Source organism: Sander vitreus, chromosome 9, assembly GCF_031162955.1.
Source record: "Sander vitreus isolate 19-12246 chromosome 9, sanVit1, whole genome shotgun sequence".
In the NCBI taxonomy this organism is placed as follows: Eukaryota; Metazoa; Chordata; class Actinopteri; order Perciformes; family Percidae; genus Sander; species Sander vitreus.
Window position 1 is genome coordinate 6,135,441 of NC_135863.1, and position 19,689 is coordinate 6,155,129.

The window sequence follows — 19,689 nt, forward strand, 5'->3', positions numbered from 1 at the left end:
GTACGTGGGAGGTGGAAGTTGTTTAGATAGCTTTTTGTTGCCCCTGGGAAAGTATCCCTGCACAATGTAATGTCAGTATATAATCATGTTCATGTGTAATGTACCCATGTTTGCTTTTTCACAACTTATATTTCAGAAAAACAATCGAGTCATCTGAAAAAATAGAATACTGTAGTTCTTACTGCACACAGCATACTTTCAAACTGTAATGTAGAAAAGTGTTTAGGCCCAAAATCTTATCCAAAGTAACTGCATATAAAGAGCAAATATGCAGTGAGATAATGTAGAAGCTGATTGGGAAGAGCACAAAAACATGTCTGGCTCAGAAAATCTGTGTTGGTTCGAAAAAAAGTTAACTGACCTGGTAATATTTAAGTGGCAAGCAATACTTGGAGAATAAAAACAATTGTATTGTAAGACCAAAGCATTTTGGCTTTGCTTTAATATCTAAGTGGAAGCCATTATCACCATCGCAGTCCCACAGTAGTTACAACCAACACTGTATGATTACGTAGCTTGAGTTCAGCCTTGAAGTCGTCTGTACATTTACATCCATATATTTGTTTTTCTTCATATTCTACTGTAACGTTTCTTACTTTTTTGTTATATTATGTCTTTATGCTTTTGCACTGTTACTTGTTATGCATCAAATCATCACCAAGTTAACTTCCTTGTATGCGCAAACCTACTTGGCAATAAATTGTTTCTGTTTCTGATTACAAAATATCTTTCAAATCGTTTAACTTCACATGTTTTTGCAGTTGTCAGTTTCATAGTAATGAATGAGAGAGAGGGTGGGGTGGTCATGCCAACAGGTACACACACAGAGGCAGAATATAGAGGTAGGAAAATGCTGATACACTCTTGTACACTTACTATAAACACCCAGTAAGATAACACATGTGGGTAAGTTTATTTGTGACCACTGACTCAATCACTGTGGCTAATCATTGTTTGTGTGCCTCTGTTGAATAGCTTTTGTAAGAAAATATCCAGCTAACTAGGTAAAGAGTACATGACCTTTTTTTCTACCAAATGCTCTGGCTAGCCGTTTATAAAATAAGGGAAGGGTTAGGAAGGTAAGGGAGGGAGAGAGGGCAGGATGCGGCACTTTCTGGCCCATTTGATGACGAGTGAGTGGATGTTACCTGCAGAATCTTGTCTCCGGGCTGCAGGGTGGAGGCGGCGGGCCCGTCATGCTGTACCCTAGTAACAAAGATACCCTATAAGTCAAAATGATACACCGTTAGGACAACACAGGGACACGATGGTTTAGAATCTTTGCCTTTCTCATTCTCATCTCAATATCCACCCCTCCAAAAAAAAAAATCACATTTCTGCCAAAAATATACGGCCAGTTCACTAATGCATTCTCTTTGATCTAAATTTAGAGAAGCATGCAATTTCTTAGTTTTTTTTAGAACTACTTGGGTTTACTTATTATTGGCATCTATCTTATAATTTACAGAAGCTGAGAGATACAGATTCCTCCCACAAAGACATAGATCACACATGTCAAAATGGTTGATCGGCTATTTATACAGATATGGACTTAAACATTAGGTCAGAAAGAGAGCAAAATAGATATACAGTAAATATATACAGAATAGGGCAGGGAGAATAGGTATGGGATGGGTACTGACTAGGGGAAAGAAGTAGGTAGTGGGGAGGGCAGAAGATATTTCATCCCCCATATTTTCCCTCAATAACCCAAGGCAGAGATTGTAAAAACACCAACATCTTTTCACTGAGAGCTGAAAGATGTTTTTTTGGACACAGAAAGTGTAGGACAATGTAGCTGTACCGACTCAACGTGGTTCAACAGGTAGTGCACGTGTTGAACACACAATAGTGAGCCTAACAGATAAAGTTAACAATACGATGTAGTAGTGACAGTGCAGTGGCACCTACATACCACAGTCTATGAGTGAATGCAAGAACAAACACGTACATATATATATGTATATATATAGAGTAAAGAGGTGTTAGAAGTATTAGTTTAGTTACCCTTTATGGTAACATTGGCATTTATTACAGTGAGCCTCATATATGTATTCAATCAAATCATTTTGATGATGTGGAAAAGAAATGGTTTTATTAAGTTAAGTTTAGTTGTGCACATATGCAATTTATGCTAATTCATGACAACATACTACAAACACTAGGCCTAATTGTTATTTGGATTTGGTCAGTTAATTGTATTACTTTACTGAGTAGTAAAGGTACTGAGGAAGTGAAATATGGAGCTCACTGTACATTATAAATGTGTTTGTTAACAGCTGAAAATTGTGTAGCGTTAGTCAGAACAATGAAACAGTTACACACAAAGCAGTTGCACACAAAGCTGCAGCGCCCTGCAAAAACCTTGCATCTTTCACATGTCAGAAACGTTCAGAAATGTTGAAAATGTTTAAGGACAATATTCCGGATGAGGTTTTTGCTACTCAGAGATAACAGATGACAGTTGTTAAGTATGTTATCGACAGCAGCTTAGTGTGCAAAGACAGCATATTAAACAACAGCAGGAACAGAAACTTGGATTTTCTAACGCTCATGACCCAGATCTGATGAAAAATCCATGTTCTGATCCTTAAAACCCTGTCTTCTTTTTTTAAACCGAATCAAAGCCTGGGATCCCGCTCCTGTCAATATGGGAACTGAATCACCATCTCCACTCGTTGAATCCTAATTAGCCAGAAGTAAAACTGACCCAGTGGCTTAGAGTGCCTCAGCTAGACTTTTAAGTAAAACTTTTATTTTTTTTTAAACCTGATAATGATGGTTTAAAAAATGTTTTTTACGTTTATCGATGTTTTAAGCACCCATAGTCTTGCAGCGCTGCCTGGAAGGCACTAGGATTAGGCAATGGTTATGGTTATGGTTATGGTTAGAGTTATGGTTATGGTTAAGGTTATGGTTAGGGTTAAGGTTAGGGTTAGGTGCTTTGAAGTCAACGGTCGCAGCGCTGCCTTGAAGTCGATTAGGCAATGGTTATGTTTATGGTTATGGTTATGGTTAGGGTTAGGTTCCTTGAAGTCAGCGGTCGCAGCGCTGCTTGGAAGGAGACGATGGGGGCTTAAAACACCATTGAGCGTTTTTTACAAAGTAGGAAGTTAAACTTTAAAACAAGATACAATGTGTTTTGAGAAGAATGTTTTGTAAACCTTCAATTAATCTGAATTGGTTCTTGGAAGATTAGCTTTTGAAACATTATTTTGTTTCTACAAGAAACCACACCAATAGTTCCGATCTTTAAAGAAGGATGATCAGGCCAAAATTCATGTTTGTCATGAAAATATATTGTTAGATACATTTACAGGTGATATAAAACTAAATTTGTATTTAACGACTCAACGATTATGTCATGTTAAGGATTACGGTTTGTGTCATTTGAACAACACAAAAATATGCACTTTTTCGTAGTGAAATACTGATGTTCTGTTTAGCCATTATAAAAGACGAATGCCACAAAAAGGCTAAAGAACACATAAAGAGCAGACATCTTTTGTTTGAATTTAAATGAAATAACACAAGAAACTTTGAAGATGATACTGTTCCAACAGTATTTCAGTGTTTTACAAATATTAAGACCACTGATTAATCGGGGCTACAAGTGTGTTCTTCTAGCCCAGATAAATCAGAGGATGGGTGGAAACAACAAGCTGACCACAAGGGGGAGCCACAGTCCTGTGGAACAGGCTGTAGTAAGCACTGGGGATCAAAACCACAGATGTATAATTTATCAGTCAAGCTGTCTTGATTCACAGTCCTTTTAACTATTTAAACTCTGGCTCAATTTAGCCTCAATTCTGCCCTTAATTTACATTACGATAAAATAAAAAACAATGTTTTAAACCTAGTAATGTCTAGAATAACTACAAATGTATAGACAAACCAAAAGGAGTTTTCCTAAGTGGGACAGAAAAGATGATCGAAGCCGTCTGCATTTGTATGAGCTCAAACTGCTGAAGAATCAGCCAACAAAAACGCGACCTTCGACTGCTTCAGGAAGCCTCACGCATGTGCATGGAAGTGACAGTGGGGGCCAGAGTAAGAATAAGGTGATTAAAAGTAAATTGTGGTGACAGATAATATCCTCCATGAAAACCCTGTGGGGGCCACATGTGAGGGGTCTGAGGAGAGCAGACCAGACATACAGTTCATATCACACCACATTTAGTACATCTAAATGCATATTTCACTTTAGAACATTTAAACTTTAACCACACATACTCCCATGACTCAGTGAAAAATCAACATTTGCTGACAGACATCACTGCAGATACCCAGAAGATTGGCAGGTGACTGACAGTTACTGTATGATGGTTAAGGTAAACATTTTAGTCTAATGTGAAATATTGCAAAGTCATTTTCAAATCCATTAATCCGTATTAACATAGCTAGATAAAGTATGTCTATATCTAGATCTACAGTATACCTTACTCCTGTATAAATACACTGAATACACACAATATTTAGGAGAATCACATGAGAGAATTAATTATGGACAGGCTGCAGCTGGTGAAGCTTTATGGATACCAGCAGAGATGGGCTTGGTTAAATTACTGTTCGTGTCAGCAACTGAATCACAGTACTTGTCTTCTTAAAACTGAAGTTCAAGGATGAATTGACAATCTCTATATTATCACTTCACACCCCCAACTTAAATTATTTCACCATTCGTCACACAGGCTGTCCAAAGGCTGACTGTTTTAAATAACCCTTATTATCGGCTTTCTATTAATAGACCAGCTGTCTCGTCAGTTACTCAACATCTGAATAACAGTCAGTAAAATCTGCCATACTTCCCATCCCGAGATCAAAGTGTTGAACATCTAAAATCACCCACGGTGTCCCAGAACTAAAGCAGCCTTCCTAAAATAGCTGTCAGAGCTCCGTGAGCAGCCTCGCTCCTTTGGACTGACTATAGCAGCATGTTTCTAGGACAGACTGCCATGTGCAGGAGGCCTGGGGAGATCTGCAACCCCAACAGGCTCTCAGCACAGGCACACACTGACAGAATCAGTCAAACTCAGAAGTAGAAATCATAAAGGAGTTGCGTATACCTTGTCATAAGACATCATGCGTGCATGTGGGCACACATCTATTTCTAAGTACTGAACTATTGTTTGTCGCTTCATTTTCCACAGTGACAGGGACACTCAAAAGTGCCTATTGTGCTATCAGTCCTAATAATATAGTTTGCCAAACTCAGGTACCTTTTGACTGAATTTTTCTTTCCTGTTTGGTGATGCTGACAAGAATTTCTACTATTTCAAGAGGATTCGTTTTGATATATTTTATCACACCTCAGACTTCTTTCAAATTCATAAACTTCGATGAAACTGATGTTTTCCAACAGTCTGTAGTTTAAGATCACAGACTCAAAAAGATTGAAAGTTAACCAAGTCAACTTCTGCCCCATAGACAGACAGACAGACGAAACACTGCGGTAACCAGCAGTTTCCATGGCAACTCTGAGGTAAAGCCCGGGAGGCTGTGATTAGCTGGCAGGCCGGGTTGGGTCGTACCATGTCGGAGGGTTTGAAGGGGTTCCCCTGGCCGCTGATGCCACCAGAGATACTGAAACCAAGACCAGGGTTCTTCTCTATTCTCACACACAACTATAGAGAGAGAGGAGGGGGAGAAATAGAAAGACAGAAAAGAAAGAAAGACAAGTGACAGTGAAATACAAAGATCATAATCTCTACACAAGCATAGAGTAGATAGACAACATGTACAATGGTGGACGGGTGCTTTTGTGTGATGTGTGACTAACTTTGGCAGCTATATTGGAGGTCCTCAGTTCTCTGGCAACAACAACTGAGCCACAAATATCCCCGTCAGAGTTTTTTTAATTGGCATAATGAAAGCCATTTCATTCTAGGAGAGGAAAACAAAACCTCGCAGGAAGATCAGCTGATCTGGGTGGTGTGAATGACTTCATGTTCTTACCTCAACTGTTACAGTGATCTCCATCTGTGAAATATCTCAGATTTAGAACTACGCCTCCATGGCTTTTTCTAGACCTGTTTCTTCTCACAAACGGTTGCAAAGCGTTAGGGGGCTAAAATTACACTTACATGTCCCGATTAATTTAATTTTTTGTGTCCTTTAGTTGAAAGCTTGTTTGCCTTGTGAACCCTTCAAAATCCACTTGGTAACTATCATGTCCGGTTATTAAAAAAATCTGACTAGTTAGTTAACGTTACCCACTGCTGTCTTTGGAAACAACAAAGCCATTCACATCTCTGCATTATTTCACTTTCACCGTATCTATTTCTTGTGTGCATTAGTCTCAAATTATTTTACTGTTTTTATTTGAACCGTTCTAATATTACTTGTTGTGTACTGTAACTATATGGACCTACATCTACAAACCTGATATCTTTTCTACCCTAGTTACTATATATTTAGCCATCATTTGAGCACAGCCCATTTTCAAACAGACCTCCAAGATAGTGTGGGACATGGTTGCTGAGGACAGACAGACACACAGATGGACAGACAGACAGATACCTGTTCCTGGAAACCATCCGTGCTCTTCTGGCCTTTAGTCTGCAACAGGCAACGAGCACTCTGAGGCCGTGGGTTGGTGTGGGTCATGACAACCTGATTGCTATGGACCATGCCCTGATTGCTATGGACCATCCCCTGGTTGCTATGGACCATGCCATGGTTGCTATGGACCATGCCCTGATTGCCGTGGTACTGAGGGTTGGTGGCGGGCTGATGGGATGTGTGGGAGGAATGGGGGTTGTACTGGGGTTGGTTCCCAGACGGGGACATGGCCATGGGCATGCCGGCGCCGGGGTAACCCTGTCCGGGAGCAGGATGGCCTGGACAGGAAAAAAGAAAAAGAAACTGGTCAATTGCATTTTTCAAACTGGGGTGAAATTTAATTTAGGGTGACCAGATTTCCCGGAACTAAAACCGGGACACTTTGCGCATGACCGTATAATGCTCGTGCACGCATACACTTTTTAATGTAAGCCATTTTGCCAACAGCACACGTAGGCCTACTGCTCACAACATAATGGGGTATCTCAGTTAATATTCATGAATGTTCTTGGTATGTAGCCAACATATCTAAGAAATAATATTAAAAGACATTGAGTGAGTTTTGTGTAGGACCAACTTTATTTTTCAGAATTAAAGCATTCTTTTGGAAAATGCACCCACTGAACTTGTGAAAAACTTTGTGAAAAGGTATTTTTCGTTGCATGGCACTAAACGAATTATTTGTAACTGCTGCCACAGGCTTGAACTAAAGTTATGGTAACACTTTATGGTAAGGGTACGTGAATTATAAATCCATGCATGAATTAATTCATGATTTATGCATTACTTCATTCCTTTATACAATAGCTTATGAATCATCAGGAATTGACATGAGTTCATAGCCTCTCATTCATGACCTCATGCATGAACAACAAATCAACTAAAGCATTAGGTAAGGTGGCTACATCATTATGCACAAGTTGTGTTCAAATCAGAATTAGCGCAGTGATGACTACATTTTTTTCATCATGCTTAATAAATCATAATTCATAATGGTGTGCCCACGTACATGATGCTTTAGTTGTGTTATTAATGTATGAGGTCACGAATGACAGACTATGAACACGTCAATTCCTGATGATTCATGGGATATTAAGGAATGCAGTAACACATAAATCATTAATTACATAACGCATAATAATACATCAATTAATTCATGCATGAATTCATGATAATTCATGTACCCTTACCAACAGGCTTTTGTCTTGGACTCGCAACTCAGAATCGGGACTGTCCCGGTCAAACCAGGACGTCTGGTCACCCTAATTCAATTCAACGTTTTATGCTACAGTAGCTTGAACTGAATTTAAAGCAACACCAAAGCACTTTTCCTCTTCGGTCCCCCTACAGGTTGGAAGCGGAATTGTCCATTACCGTTCTCATTCAAACTACAGATCCGCTACCCGATCTGGCAAACGTTCATAGTGCAGTTTTAGCCGACAGAGGGCCACAAAACGAATGCAGAAGTGCCGTTGACCCTGTTACGAGTTGATGAACCACCGAAACGATTTTTTAAACATTATTTTAATGTACAAAAGAATCTTTGGTGTTTGGCTTTAAGACAAATAAACAAACACCAGGGTACACTACCTGGCTAAAAAATCCAATTGGTATATCCCTAGGCTGGTTGGTGTTCCGTGAGCCTCAATAAAATGTGTCTTCAATTGACAGTTTTTAACCGATTCTGCTTCGTTTGTTTCCGATTTTATACTGTGATTGGGTGTGACAGCATGATTGGATGATAGCTTGTAACCCCAATAATTACATTTTCAATAACTTAAAGCGCCATCATACTCCTTGTGCAAATCTAAGGTTTCAACCACAAAATACATCTTTAAGGGCTACAAATGAACCATTTTATTTGATTTATTACCATTTACCTTGAGGCATGTTGCTTTGGTACTGCCCCGGCCCACCAGAGGGAACCACTGACAAGGGCATGCCCGGTTGGTATTGGCCCCCTTTGTTCATCATCCCGTCGTAGCCCTGCTGCACGACCACACGATGAGGCGTAGTGGACGAGGAGGAGGAAGAGGAAGTGACTGTCATAGTGTTGTGTGATTGGTGGGAAGGGTTGTGGGAGTGGGCACTCTGTGGACAGAGCAGGGGCAGTTAGAGACATTGCAAATGATTATGGACACAGACATGCTCACATCCACACCGGAGGAATGGTTACTGGAGACACTTACACAAGTTCCTTTCTTCCTTCTAAGCCTTGGGCTGGATTAAACATGGTAAAACTAAGACAAAAAGGTTCAGACAACAGCTCTTACCTTTTTCATGAGGTTGTCAGGTGGGACGTCCCTCCTGCCAAGCGAGTAGGGAGCCCACTGGTTGCTTCCTGACAGCCCCTCCTGGTCATTATCCAGCATGGCAGCCTGCTGGGAGGGGGTCTGGAAGAGAGACAGAGAAAGAGACAGGGAAACAGTGACCCTTACTGGAAATGAACTTTTCACTTAAAGAGGTATCATCTAAACACATTGCAGAAATATGACACAGAGCTGGACTGAAATTAGCAAAGTATCTCTTTAAGTAATTAATTCACGTGTCAACCTTTGCCTGCCTGAGATTGTTTCAGACCGAGGTTTATATGAATGTCATGTGAGATTCTGTTTTTTTTTGTAGGAATACCATAGGGCTGTAACAGATTAGTAAATAGATTTTCCCTTCTAAGTGAAGCAAAGTAATATACTGATGCAGCTGATGAATACTGTATATTGTAATGTATGTAATGTAAGTTATTTTTGTATTGCACCTTCCTTCTACACCAACAAACTCTCATTTAAAGCCCCTGAGAACTTGTCTTCACTTCTCTGTAATATTAATTATTCATGATTAAATATGCAAACATTTAAAGTTAATACATGATTGCAGTTATTATTCATTAGTGGTTAAACACTCAAAAATCCAGACCGTTTGAGTTTGGTTTGATCAGATTTGATTGACCCACCGACTGTCATCAGATTCTGGTTCAAATGTTGCTAAATCCTGATTGGCTCATGGAAGTATATGGCATCCCATTTTCCCAACTAGGCCCGTTCACTTAAAGGGATATTTCACCGTTGGAAATCTGAATATATCTTTAAATTGGGTCACTTATGTAGCAGAAATTGGTGCCTATTAGGCCGAGAAAAGCCAGAAAATGTGTTTTTGGCTAATGTGGATGAAAGACACCAAATCCCAGAATGCACTTGCTTCGCTGCTCTACGAGGCCACTCCCAAGCCACGCCTACCGGTTCGAGATGGCAGGAGGGAGGGAAATTCAACTAGGCTGGTAGCTACTAGCTAGTTGACTCGAAAACAGAAAAGACAACGGTTAACGCGAGTCTCCGTGACGAGATAGTTGATAAATTAATTTAAATACTAGCGGGGTTTTTTTTCCATCGAAATGGTGCTAAATTGCTTTGTACCGGGATGTACAGCCAAAACCAGGAAAGGACAAGCAGTAAGTTTCCATCATTTGCCGGTTAAACATTTGGAGCGGTGCAAACAGTGGCTGCGGGCTATCAACCACCCAAAGTTTCGAGAAGACACCAATATGGAAAAGATGAAAAACCTGAGGGTTTGCAGTCGCCATTTCAAGCTGGAAGACTACGAACCCAATGTACTTGGAATGAAGAGAATCGCTCTAAAGGACACCGCAATTCCGTCGATATTCACCTTCCCAGATGACGAACAGCCCGGGCCATCTGGTAGTAAACGCATTCGCCTAGAGGTAAGACTCTTGCTAATACTCTACTCTATTTCTGATCACACAGTAGCCTATACATAGTGATATAGTTGTTAGCAGTAAAACAGCAAAGTTAGCAAAGTAACGTTAGATAGACAATGTCATATAAGTTGCCTATTCTCAAAGTAAAGCCACTGTTAGCTACTGAGCTACTTGTCGAGTTATGCTAACGTTACCACGCAAGCCTGTTGCTTTATTCGATGGTTGAGATAACTGCAGAGACAGATACATTTGCGAGATGTACATTATTAAATGTTTAGGCTTGCTACACGTAAATACCATTGCATTTTATCAGCCGTGGAAAGAAACTATGCCATACTTCAATACAACTGTAAGGTACTTTTAATTGACTATTTTAATTTGTTATAGCTTTACGGTAGTTACTTTGCATATTCATATTTAGACTTTATTGATCCGGTGGTGAAATTCAAAAGCTACCTGCCAAGTCAAACTTCGGCTGTTATTTTGGTGAAAGTAATGCAAAAGTAGTGTAAAGCATTACAATTCATAGACAGTACTATTGTAATATAACTAATTACTCTCAAATGACAGTAACTAGTAATCTATAATGTATTACATTCTGGAAGTAACTTGCCAAACACTGGTTATTCTGTTCACACCATTCTCAAGATAAATTAGATCATGTCTGAAAATTGGTTTTTTTAACGTTATTGAATTTATGTCATTTCAGACTTTCAGAATCACGTCTAATCCTTTAGTGTCATCGTCGGAGGATGAAGAACAATTGCTGCTGACCTCAACACCGGTCAAAATTCCTGCCTCTGGCCAAGAACAATTTGTAAGTTTCTGAAGAACCAGCATACTTCACAGCATATTCTTTCTAAATAAATTCTAAAGCAACTGTATGACAATAATTACAAGAGTTTTTAAAATTAAAAAGAAACCTCTTTTTTTTTTTAAAGTCACCTGGAGGCCTCAATACCAGCGTCAGCAGCATTGAAGCTGTAGGTGAAACTGATGAAAGCTATCATGCCGAATTAACCATCACCCTCTCATCAACATCATCATCAGATGATGAAGGTGGAAAGGACTGGCGTGAAAAGAAGATCATTGTCAGTGAATCCAGCCTCATGTCACTCTTCAAATTTTGCCAGATGTGCGGGAAACCAATTTTATCAAAGAAAATTGTTGACTTTGGGGCAAAGAGGAAGGTGGATTGGACATGTCTTGGGGGGCATTCTGGGACTTGGACATCTTCAAGTGACATGTGAACCTCCTTGCAGCCGCAGCTGTTCTGTTCAGGGGTGATACATACACAGAACTATCAGACTGGTGCAAGACCATGGGTGTCCAAATGATGGGACAGACCACATTTTACAATATAGGTAAAATAAATTTAAATAGCAGCAGAATTATAATAATGGAAAATTACAGATACTATTTGGAAAATTATGATAACATCCAAGTAATTATCTAACTTGACTCTTTAGGTTACTGAGGCCACCAGCTCTGTTACCATGGAACCACTGGGTTTCAAAAGGGGCATGACTGAGCTGATGGACAAGGGCCTTGACGTGGAGGTGATGGCCACGGACCGCTCCACATCATTACAAAAAAATAATGAGGGAACAATTTCCAGATGTCCAACATGAGTTTGACATCTGGCACACAACCACAGGTATGTATTTGTTTTGCCATCCCTGTACACACACAAATCTCCACACTTGTCCAGCCCTACCCCCACTGACACCTCATGGTCTCAGTCTTCACCCCCCTCCCAGAGTTTTGCAGCCTTGAAGCACTCGGCCAGTGTATTAGGCCACGTCCACATGTACCAAAACAATCTTTTTTTTTTTTTACCTATCTTCCCTGGATTCGTTTCAAGAATAGTTACGTCCATACGGATCTACTTGTAAATGACTCAACGCGCTACTTCATATTCCAGGCCTATAGGCGGCGCTGTTTCTGCTACAGAAATTCACCAAAACACGGAGAAGAGCATAGTTAACTTCCCATCATAACATGACTAGCTAGACTAACGTTCTCTTAATACATCCATGAACTAGCTATAATAACTTTTACCACTGCTCATTTTATAAAGGCCGCCGCAAGAAAACGTGTCTTTGTTTACATTGTATAATGTGCTGTTTGATTGCTTTTTATTTTACAATTCTGTCTGCCATCGGACATGATTGCAGCGCGCTAGCTAGCTCTGTTAGCTAACATCGGCAGTCAAACAAACATCAATGAACCGATGTCTTTTTGATAATCTACACATTTTCTTGCAGTAGCCTTTCTACAATAAGCCGTGGTAGAAGTTACTATAATCCGTTCAAGGAGTTGGTAAGCAGACAGATTAGCTAGCTAGCTAGCTTCCACTTCCAACAGCTAACCATAGCAGCTAACGTTAACGTTACGTCGCTGCTGTAGTGGTCAGCTACTTTAGCGATGTTTAACGTTAGCTACATAACGTTAGCAATATATCGTGTAGAATCCAGGACCGGCAGAGCAGAGGGAAGTGTCAGGGAGCAGAGACAAACTATTTAGCTAGATGAAGTGAGCTGGTTTGACCATTGAGATGGGATATGCTCACTTAGCTTCACCGCAGTGAATGAAGTCGTGTGTGGCCGTGCACTAGAGGTCGAGGGGTGTGACGATGACATCATCGATACGGACGTATTCGTATTCGGCATCCAAACGAAGCCAAAAGAGAGCAGTTTTCGAATTTTTTCACCCTGGGACCCGGTTTCAAAAAAGTGCGTTTTCAGGCAGTACGTTTACTGGATCCGTGTGGACGACGATGCAAAACGTGCGTTTGCATCAAAAAGCGTCTCCGTGTGGATGGCCCCTTAGTGTGAATTGCTCATTCAAGAAAACAATGAACAATTCACACTTCTACACTAGCAGAGTGCAGCAATGCTGGAACGCTCTGTAAGGGGTCGAAGAGTGAGAGACTAAGGTGTGAATGGGGAGGCAATACAAAATACAATGAAAAATGTTGGTGTTTGTCCAAACTTGTGCTGCATTTACTCACAGGTTTCCGGAAGAAGATGCAGGAGAAGGGGGGGAAGAACAATGAAATCCTCCTTGCATGGACCAGGTCAGTGTTGGTTTGTAATGTGGCAGACTTTACATTGGTTTGCAAGGTTCAAAATTACTAATTAGATTATCTTTCATAGGTCTGTCGTAAACCATATGTGGTTTGCCTGTGCAACCAGTAAGGGGGACGTCGAGGTAAGACATTTGATTCTTTTTTTTTTGGAAAAAACTATTTTTCTAGACTTATTGATAATAATCGTATTTTCATACAGGTACTGAAATGCCGGTGGAAGTCCATTCCACACCATGTGTGTAATGAGCATGAGTGGACAGATGATGACGGAGAACAGCATCGGTGTGACCATGCTCCTCTAACAGCCCAGGAGCAAAAGATGCAAAAGCAAAGCAAAAGATGAGCATGTGGATGAAGAAGGATTTTGTGGCATTTCAAGACCTGTCATCAATGGTCCTTGACATAAGGCTTCTGAGAGACATGGAAAAGATGGCCCTGTTCAAACATACTGGTGAGAATAGTTGCACTTGTACACTTGATTATTTTTCCAAATCCTAATGATCATGTTTTAATTTGTTATATCCCTTCTTTCTTTCTCTTTATATAATTGCACACAGGGCCGCTGGAAGTCTTTCACAGCGCACTTCTGAAATACCTCCCCAAATGCCAGGCATTCTCATTCCAGGGACTGAGGGAGAGATGTCACCTTGCCATCCTGGAGCACAATGAGAACATTGTCAAGAGGAAGCAGGCCACAACCAAGACAGGTGTGTTATCATGTGTTGTCAGAGTAGTATAATATCCAAAATTAGAATGTTCACAGCTAAGGGAACGATCATACAGGACAGTTAGCAGTGAGGTGCGGCTTTTTGTTGTTTCGTATTGGCAGGAAGCGTTTTGTGAGCTGCTTATGGGCACATAATGGAATAAAGTCTAGCAAAGTCAAATCTTAGTTCAGATTTTATGTTTAATTATATTAAACATAATATTATATACTCTTATGTTACTGTTTCTGCACTACAATGTTACCGCACTGCACATAGCTGTACATATCTGTCTATATGGTTCATACTGAATATCCATATTTATTCTGTTTTTCTTATAATACAGTGGGGTAAAAAAGTATTTAGTCAGCCACCAATTGTGCAAGTTCTCCCACTTAAAAAGATGAGAGGCCTGTAATTTTCATCATAGGTACACAATCCTACAATGTGATTTTCTGGATTTTTTTTTTCTCATTTTTTCTGTCATAGTTGAAGTGTACCTATGATGAAAATTACAGGCCTCATCTTTTTAAGTGGGAGAACTTGCACAATTGGTGGCTGACTAAATACTTTTTTGCCCCACTGTATATTCTGTTTATACACTGCATATATCTATATTATTCTTACTACTATTATAATGTTACTGCTACTACATCGCACATATCTGTACATGTTGTTCATACATGGTTCATATTACATAGCCATATTTATTCTGCTCTTACAAGGTAACTGCTAATACACTGCACACATTTAATTTATATTACTCTAAACCACCTTCTGTAATCTACTGTCTACACTGCACTATATTTTTTGCACTTCTGGTTGGACGCAAAATGCTGCAAAAGTTTATTTTTTTATACTTGTGCAATGACAATAAAGTTGAATCTAATCTAATGTCCTATCTTTTACAGGACAAGCACGGTTCAACCAAGTCTTCTGAAAGAGATCCACGCAGTGGGTCTTGAAGAAAATCTTCACACCACCCAGTTTATAGACCCACTCATCCTGAAGGTCATGGACAGAAGACGCAACCCAAACATTGTGTTCAAGGTGCCATCCTCCTCACTTGCCCTGCCACAGCCTGCACTGCAACCCAACATTGCACCAGTGCCTAAACCATCAAAGGAGGCTGCCACGACTTCTTTCCAAAGCCGCTTCTGAGACCGACACTTTCCGATGGCACCTTCTAATAGCACCTCTTCCCTGAGTCCTATAGCTGTGTCTAATCAGATTCTGCCACCACTGTTTATATTTCTTTTCTTCTTTTTTTTTTTTGCTTGCTTTGTTTTTATATTGTGCAGGACATTTTTAGATGTATCTCCTTGTTTATTTTAATGTGTACCCTTGACTATAGTGGCACAATATTTTTCCTTTGTGAATAATAATAAAAAAAAAATGTCTTCATCTTACCCTGTACTCTTTTGTACACCAAAGTTATACATTATAGACTTGTGGAGGAGGCTGAATGGTTACTGTCACTGTGATTTAGCTGTCATTACTTACTGTACACACTCTACCTGGATTATTTCCCTTGTTGGAATTAATTTGGGTTAAAAAAGCCAAATGTTGTGTTTATTACACAATTTAGACTTGAACTTTAAAAAGAAAATTCAAGGCAAGACCATGTCAACAGAGTAGCTTAGTAGCGCCGCTTATGAAGTGCTTTCCTCCAATTGCAGTCACTATTTCTCTAAGCAAATACATACTCTAATGGAGCAACACTAAGGACTATAACACAAACTACAACCAATGTGAGTTTGAACTTTTAATTAAAAAACGTGAACAATTTCACACTCATAGCTCATCCAGAGCTTCAGCAGTTTCTTTATAGCCGCAGTATTGCCCGTCAGGAGCTGGATATCTCTGTCTGATGTCTTGAACAACACAGGCAGGCAAAACGAGACCATAGCCTTTCCCCAGTCTCTCGCCTTGCAGGACCCATTCCACGAAGTGATGGTAGGCTGTTAGGCGATATTGTCTAAAAAACAGTAAGCACAACGTTAGCAATGCAAGCTATTTGCACCTACAATAGGCTAGCATAAATGTAAATATAACGATAGTTCAGCTGACTGACGTGAAAAACAAACAAAAATACTCACTTTATACTCAAGCGTCCGTTTCTCCCTGCGGGCTTTGGCTGACGTTTCCAATTCACCTTCGGGATCCTGAAATACGTTTCCAGGACTCCCTGCTGTTTCTCAATCTCAAGAATGCAAAGAACGGACTTGTGTTCTTGGGGGAGAACGTTGTTGCTGGTTGTTCTTGGAAGAATGAGCTCGCAAGCTCACAAGCACAGAAAACGCTGTTAACAGTTTGAGATGATGCGTTCTTGCTGGTATTGTTAACACCCCCAGCACAGAGGTGACCTGCAGTGCTCCAAAATAACAGCTAGAAATAAAAACCACAACAATATAACCTTGATATTTAAACAAGCTCCGGGCAAGAAAACCTCACAATGTTACAACTATTGCAATAATATTGAAAAATAAAACGTATTGAGCTTTAATTTTATTGTTTATGGTTTAGCTCAAACACCCCTTACTTATTCAAACGAGTCGAAAGTGATCCCTACTATTATTAGTTTATTAGTTTAAATAAAAAAAAAAAAAGAAGTAGGCTTATGCACTGGCGTGTCCTAGGTGTCCCTATTAGTGTTATGTGGAATTATCATTTCTATATTATTGTAGTGCACTGTATATGCCCACTGGGACAACAGATGGAAATTAGCAATTACAATTATAAAGGTTGGTGTCTCCCCTTTAGTCTACATAACATGCCATAGCATGTTACCACTTTATGTACAACTGTTCATGTATCATACAGACTGAAACTCAACTTCTAATAATTAAGAAAACAAATACACCAAAAAAAGTATGAACTAAATACTAATTCTAATGTATAGCCTATGTCATAAAGTCTCCCGAAGAGAAACGGGTATCACTCTCTTACCTGCTGTGCTGTGTGTGTGTGTGAGGCCGTGTGTGTGTGACGGCGGGCCAGCGAAGTTGTCAAGTTCAAGCCTGCAGGCGCTTGTGGAGTCTAACTCCGAAAAGGCAGTTAACCACAGATCCCGTTGATCTTATGATGGACATGTTTTGTGATATTTAAACAATCGATAAATAATAATAAATATAATAAAAGCCTCTTATTTAGAGCTAGCGGCCCCGGTAGGCGATAGCTGGCTGTCGTGTCACTTTATGGAGCTTATCAACTCCGAAACCTTTGAAGCAAATTGTCAATTCGGCAACGATTTTCGCAAGACTGCCTATATTCGAATCTAAACAGTTTATTTCTTGCCTAAAACGTTTTCAGAAGTGAATTTAGTGATGAATAAGATGGCGAAAATTGTTAAAATAGTCCCGTTATTGGTCTGTCTATGTTCTTATGTCTTAACTGTTCTTGGTGAAATGCGAACTTGTGTATTGGGACAGTATTTGGCAACACGAGATGACGTTTCACAGGGACACAAGAACACAAGTCAATAGAAGAACACAGATTGAGAAACGCCAGGATCAAAGCTAGGGTGCTCTGTTACACATGCTGGCAGTGCCGTTTCCTCGGCAGATTCAGCTATTTCTTCAAGAAGAAAATGGCATCGCTGAAATTCGCGACAGCAGTAGGACTCTCTATCTGTGTCCATAGGCGCACAGCGAGAGCACTGACACCACCAGTCCGCCCCAGCTCGAGTCTGCCCGGGCTCTTCCTCCTGACCGCCAGGCAAGTCTCGCTCCTCTGCTACAGCAGCTGCTCCGGCAGCCTCTTGTTCCTCCATCATCCGCAACTGTTCCTCGCTGTATTGCGGCTCGTACAGGTAGCCACGAGCATCGGATTCACGAACCAGATCTTCAAAATCCCCTTCTGCCATATCGTCTTCAAAACTACCTTCTGCCATCGTGGTTAGTCTACTACTCGGCTTTCTCCACAAAGCAAGATCAGGCTAGCTTATCTACAAGATGGCTGACACTGTTTAGACAATCTGGGAGTGAGGTTCCACCCCCTATAGGCGGGTTGAAAACATGCGGAAGTAGCTCCTACTACTGGCTGTAGTTGATTGCCTTCGTTTTCCGTCATCGGAAGATTTTTTCCAGACCCACAATACAGAGATCTCTTGTCTCAGGGGGACATGAGGGAGGGAAGCACAGTCATTCGAAAATACTACCGTGTTTCTACTGATACAAAGCTTAATGCTAAATCGGTGAAGTATCCCTTTAAAACCAGCAAGAAGAGCTAAGTGAAAAACATCTCCTCTGTGAAATAACCAAAGCGGTTCCAACACAAAATCGTGTACCACGTAACATTCCTTTACCCATAGTAAGAAGTTGTTTAAGAAAACAAGTTTTCAGGGCCTTTAAAAGTCTTCAAAATGGTGACTATTTTGTTTTTATATGCATCAAGTGGCATAGTAGAAATGGTTGAATGAGGTGTATACATGCAATGCCCTACAGCTCCATGTGTCAGACAACAAAGATCTGCCCGTAGATTGACAGAATGGGGAGTATTTTAGGATGGCGCGGACAATGTTTGTTGAGCTGCTTCAATCCTTGTATTTTTAGGTAACAATAAAATATGGAACGTGTCTTATAGCTGAGTCCAATTTTGTGAAATCCATCACCAATATTTGTTCATTGGCTGCTACACTTGATGTTAGAAGTTAGAACGCCAAAACTAAGGTATCAAACCCAGTTCATCGATACCCCAAGCTTGAGGTGGTAGACAAGGTAGTTATAATAATCTAAATTATAACAGCAATTATGGCACACATTTAAATAATAGTTCATGGTTGCTGTAGTTGGCAGAAGAAGAGGCAGTGGCAGGTATTGTCTATAATTACCCATGTGTGCAGTTATAACAGCAGTACCAGGGGTTCATTGTTCGCAGAGGGATACTCACGGCATTAGCAGATGGAGGAGGAGGTAGTGGCAGCCAGCGGCCAGCAGGGTGCTCATGCTTAGTGTTATTGTAAAGGTTAAAGTTCAAAGTGTTGCTGCGCCCCTGGCCGTGACCCCTGCCCTGACAGAGCATGCCCAGCGTGAGCGTGTTGTGCTTTAGGACACCACTCTGATTGGAGAAGACAACATCACATGACATGGGTGAATGCAGGGGGGGGGGGGGTGGGGGGGGCGCGGCGGAGCCCACACAGCGGGTTGCAGCGTGGTGATTACACACTGTGAGCTCCACACACAAATAAACAAACAACAATAACACTGATAAAACAACAACAGTGCAGAGTTGCTGAAAGCACAGAGAAATGTTAGCTAGTGATTGGTCAATACAGACAGAACATTGTGTCATAGAAGCAACAACTGGTGGATCAATTCATCCCAGCATCAGTGTGTACATTTTTAAATTAGTTATGTAGTAATGTGTGGATATTTAAACAATTAGCCCAATCCCTAACTAAAAACTGATAACTACAAACTATGTCTGAGAGAGTCAATGTGTTTCAATGCTTCATTTTAGCACCACCGCACAGCTCTGTCCAAATGTCAATGCCAACTTGTTTTGCTTTTGCTGAAAGTTAGATGAGAAGGTTCATAGCACAGACACAGAGCCAGACTGAAAACAGTTGGGCCTGGTTTTAGAGCCAGGCTACCTTGGTGTCTTTTTATTGATTTCAAATT

The 19,689-nt window shown here is 40.4% G+C and overlaps 2 protein-coding genes across 4 annotated transcripts in view; one reads left to right on the forward strand and one right to left on the reverse strand.

Annotated features, from left to right (window-relative positions):
- Window positions 1-19,689, reverse strand: part of lrrc7 (leucine rich repeat containing 7) — a 52,932-nt gene that overhangs the window by 3,969 nt on the left and 29,274 nt on the right. Inside the window, exons 25-29 of the mRNA XM_078259906.1 lie at window positions 8,835-8,954; window positions 8,442-8,652; window positions 6,520-6,839; window positions 5,532-5,624; window positions 1,149-1,223 (exon numbers count right to left, since the gene is read on the reverse strand). Of these exons, the coding sequence (XP_078116032.1) occupies window positions 1,149-1,223; window positions 5,532-5,624; window positions 6,520-6,839; window positions 8,442-8,652; window positions 8,835-8,954 (819 nt within the window). The remainder of the gene's footprint in view (window positions 1-1,148; window positions 1,224-5,531; window positions 5,625-6,519; window positions 6,840-8,441; window positions 8,653-8,834; window positions 8,955-19,689) is intronic.
- On the forward strand, window positions 9,808-15,471 carry LOC144523128 (uncharacterized). Of its 3 annotated transcripts, XR_013502480.1 has the most exons (9): window positions 9,808-10,276; window positions 10,983-11,090; window positions 11,215-11,637; window positions 11,743-11,930; window positions 13,289-13,352; window positions 13,432-13,486; window positions 13,564-13,815; window positions 13,922-14,071; window positions 14,980-15,471. XR_013502480.1 is itself a non-coding variant. In XM_078258459.1 (7 exons), exons 5-7 carry the CDS (start codon window positions 13,704-13,706, stop codon window positions 15,006-15,008), a joined length of 291 nt encoding a protein of 96 aa, XP_078114585.1. In that variant the 5' UTR covers window positions 11,532-11,637; window positions 11,743-11,930; window positions 13,289-13,352; window positions 13,432-13,486; window positions 13,564-13,703; the 3' UTR covers window positions 15,009-15,471. The 3 variants fall into 2 exon arrangements, 1 of the variants encoding a protein (XP_078114585.1); XR_013502481.1 differs by lacking the exons at window positions 9,808-10,276; window positions 10,983-11,090 and having other exon boundaries at window positions 11,532-11,637.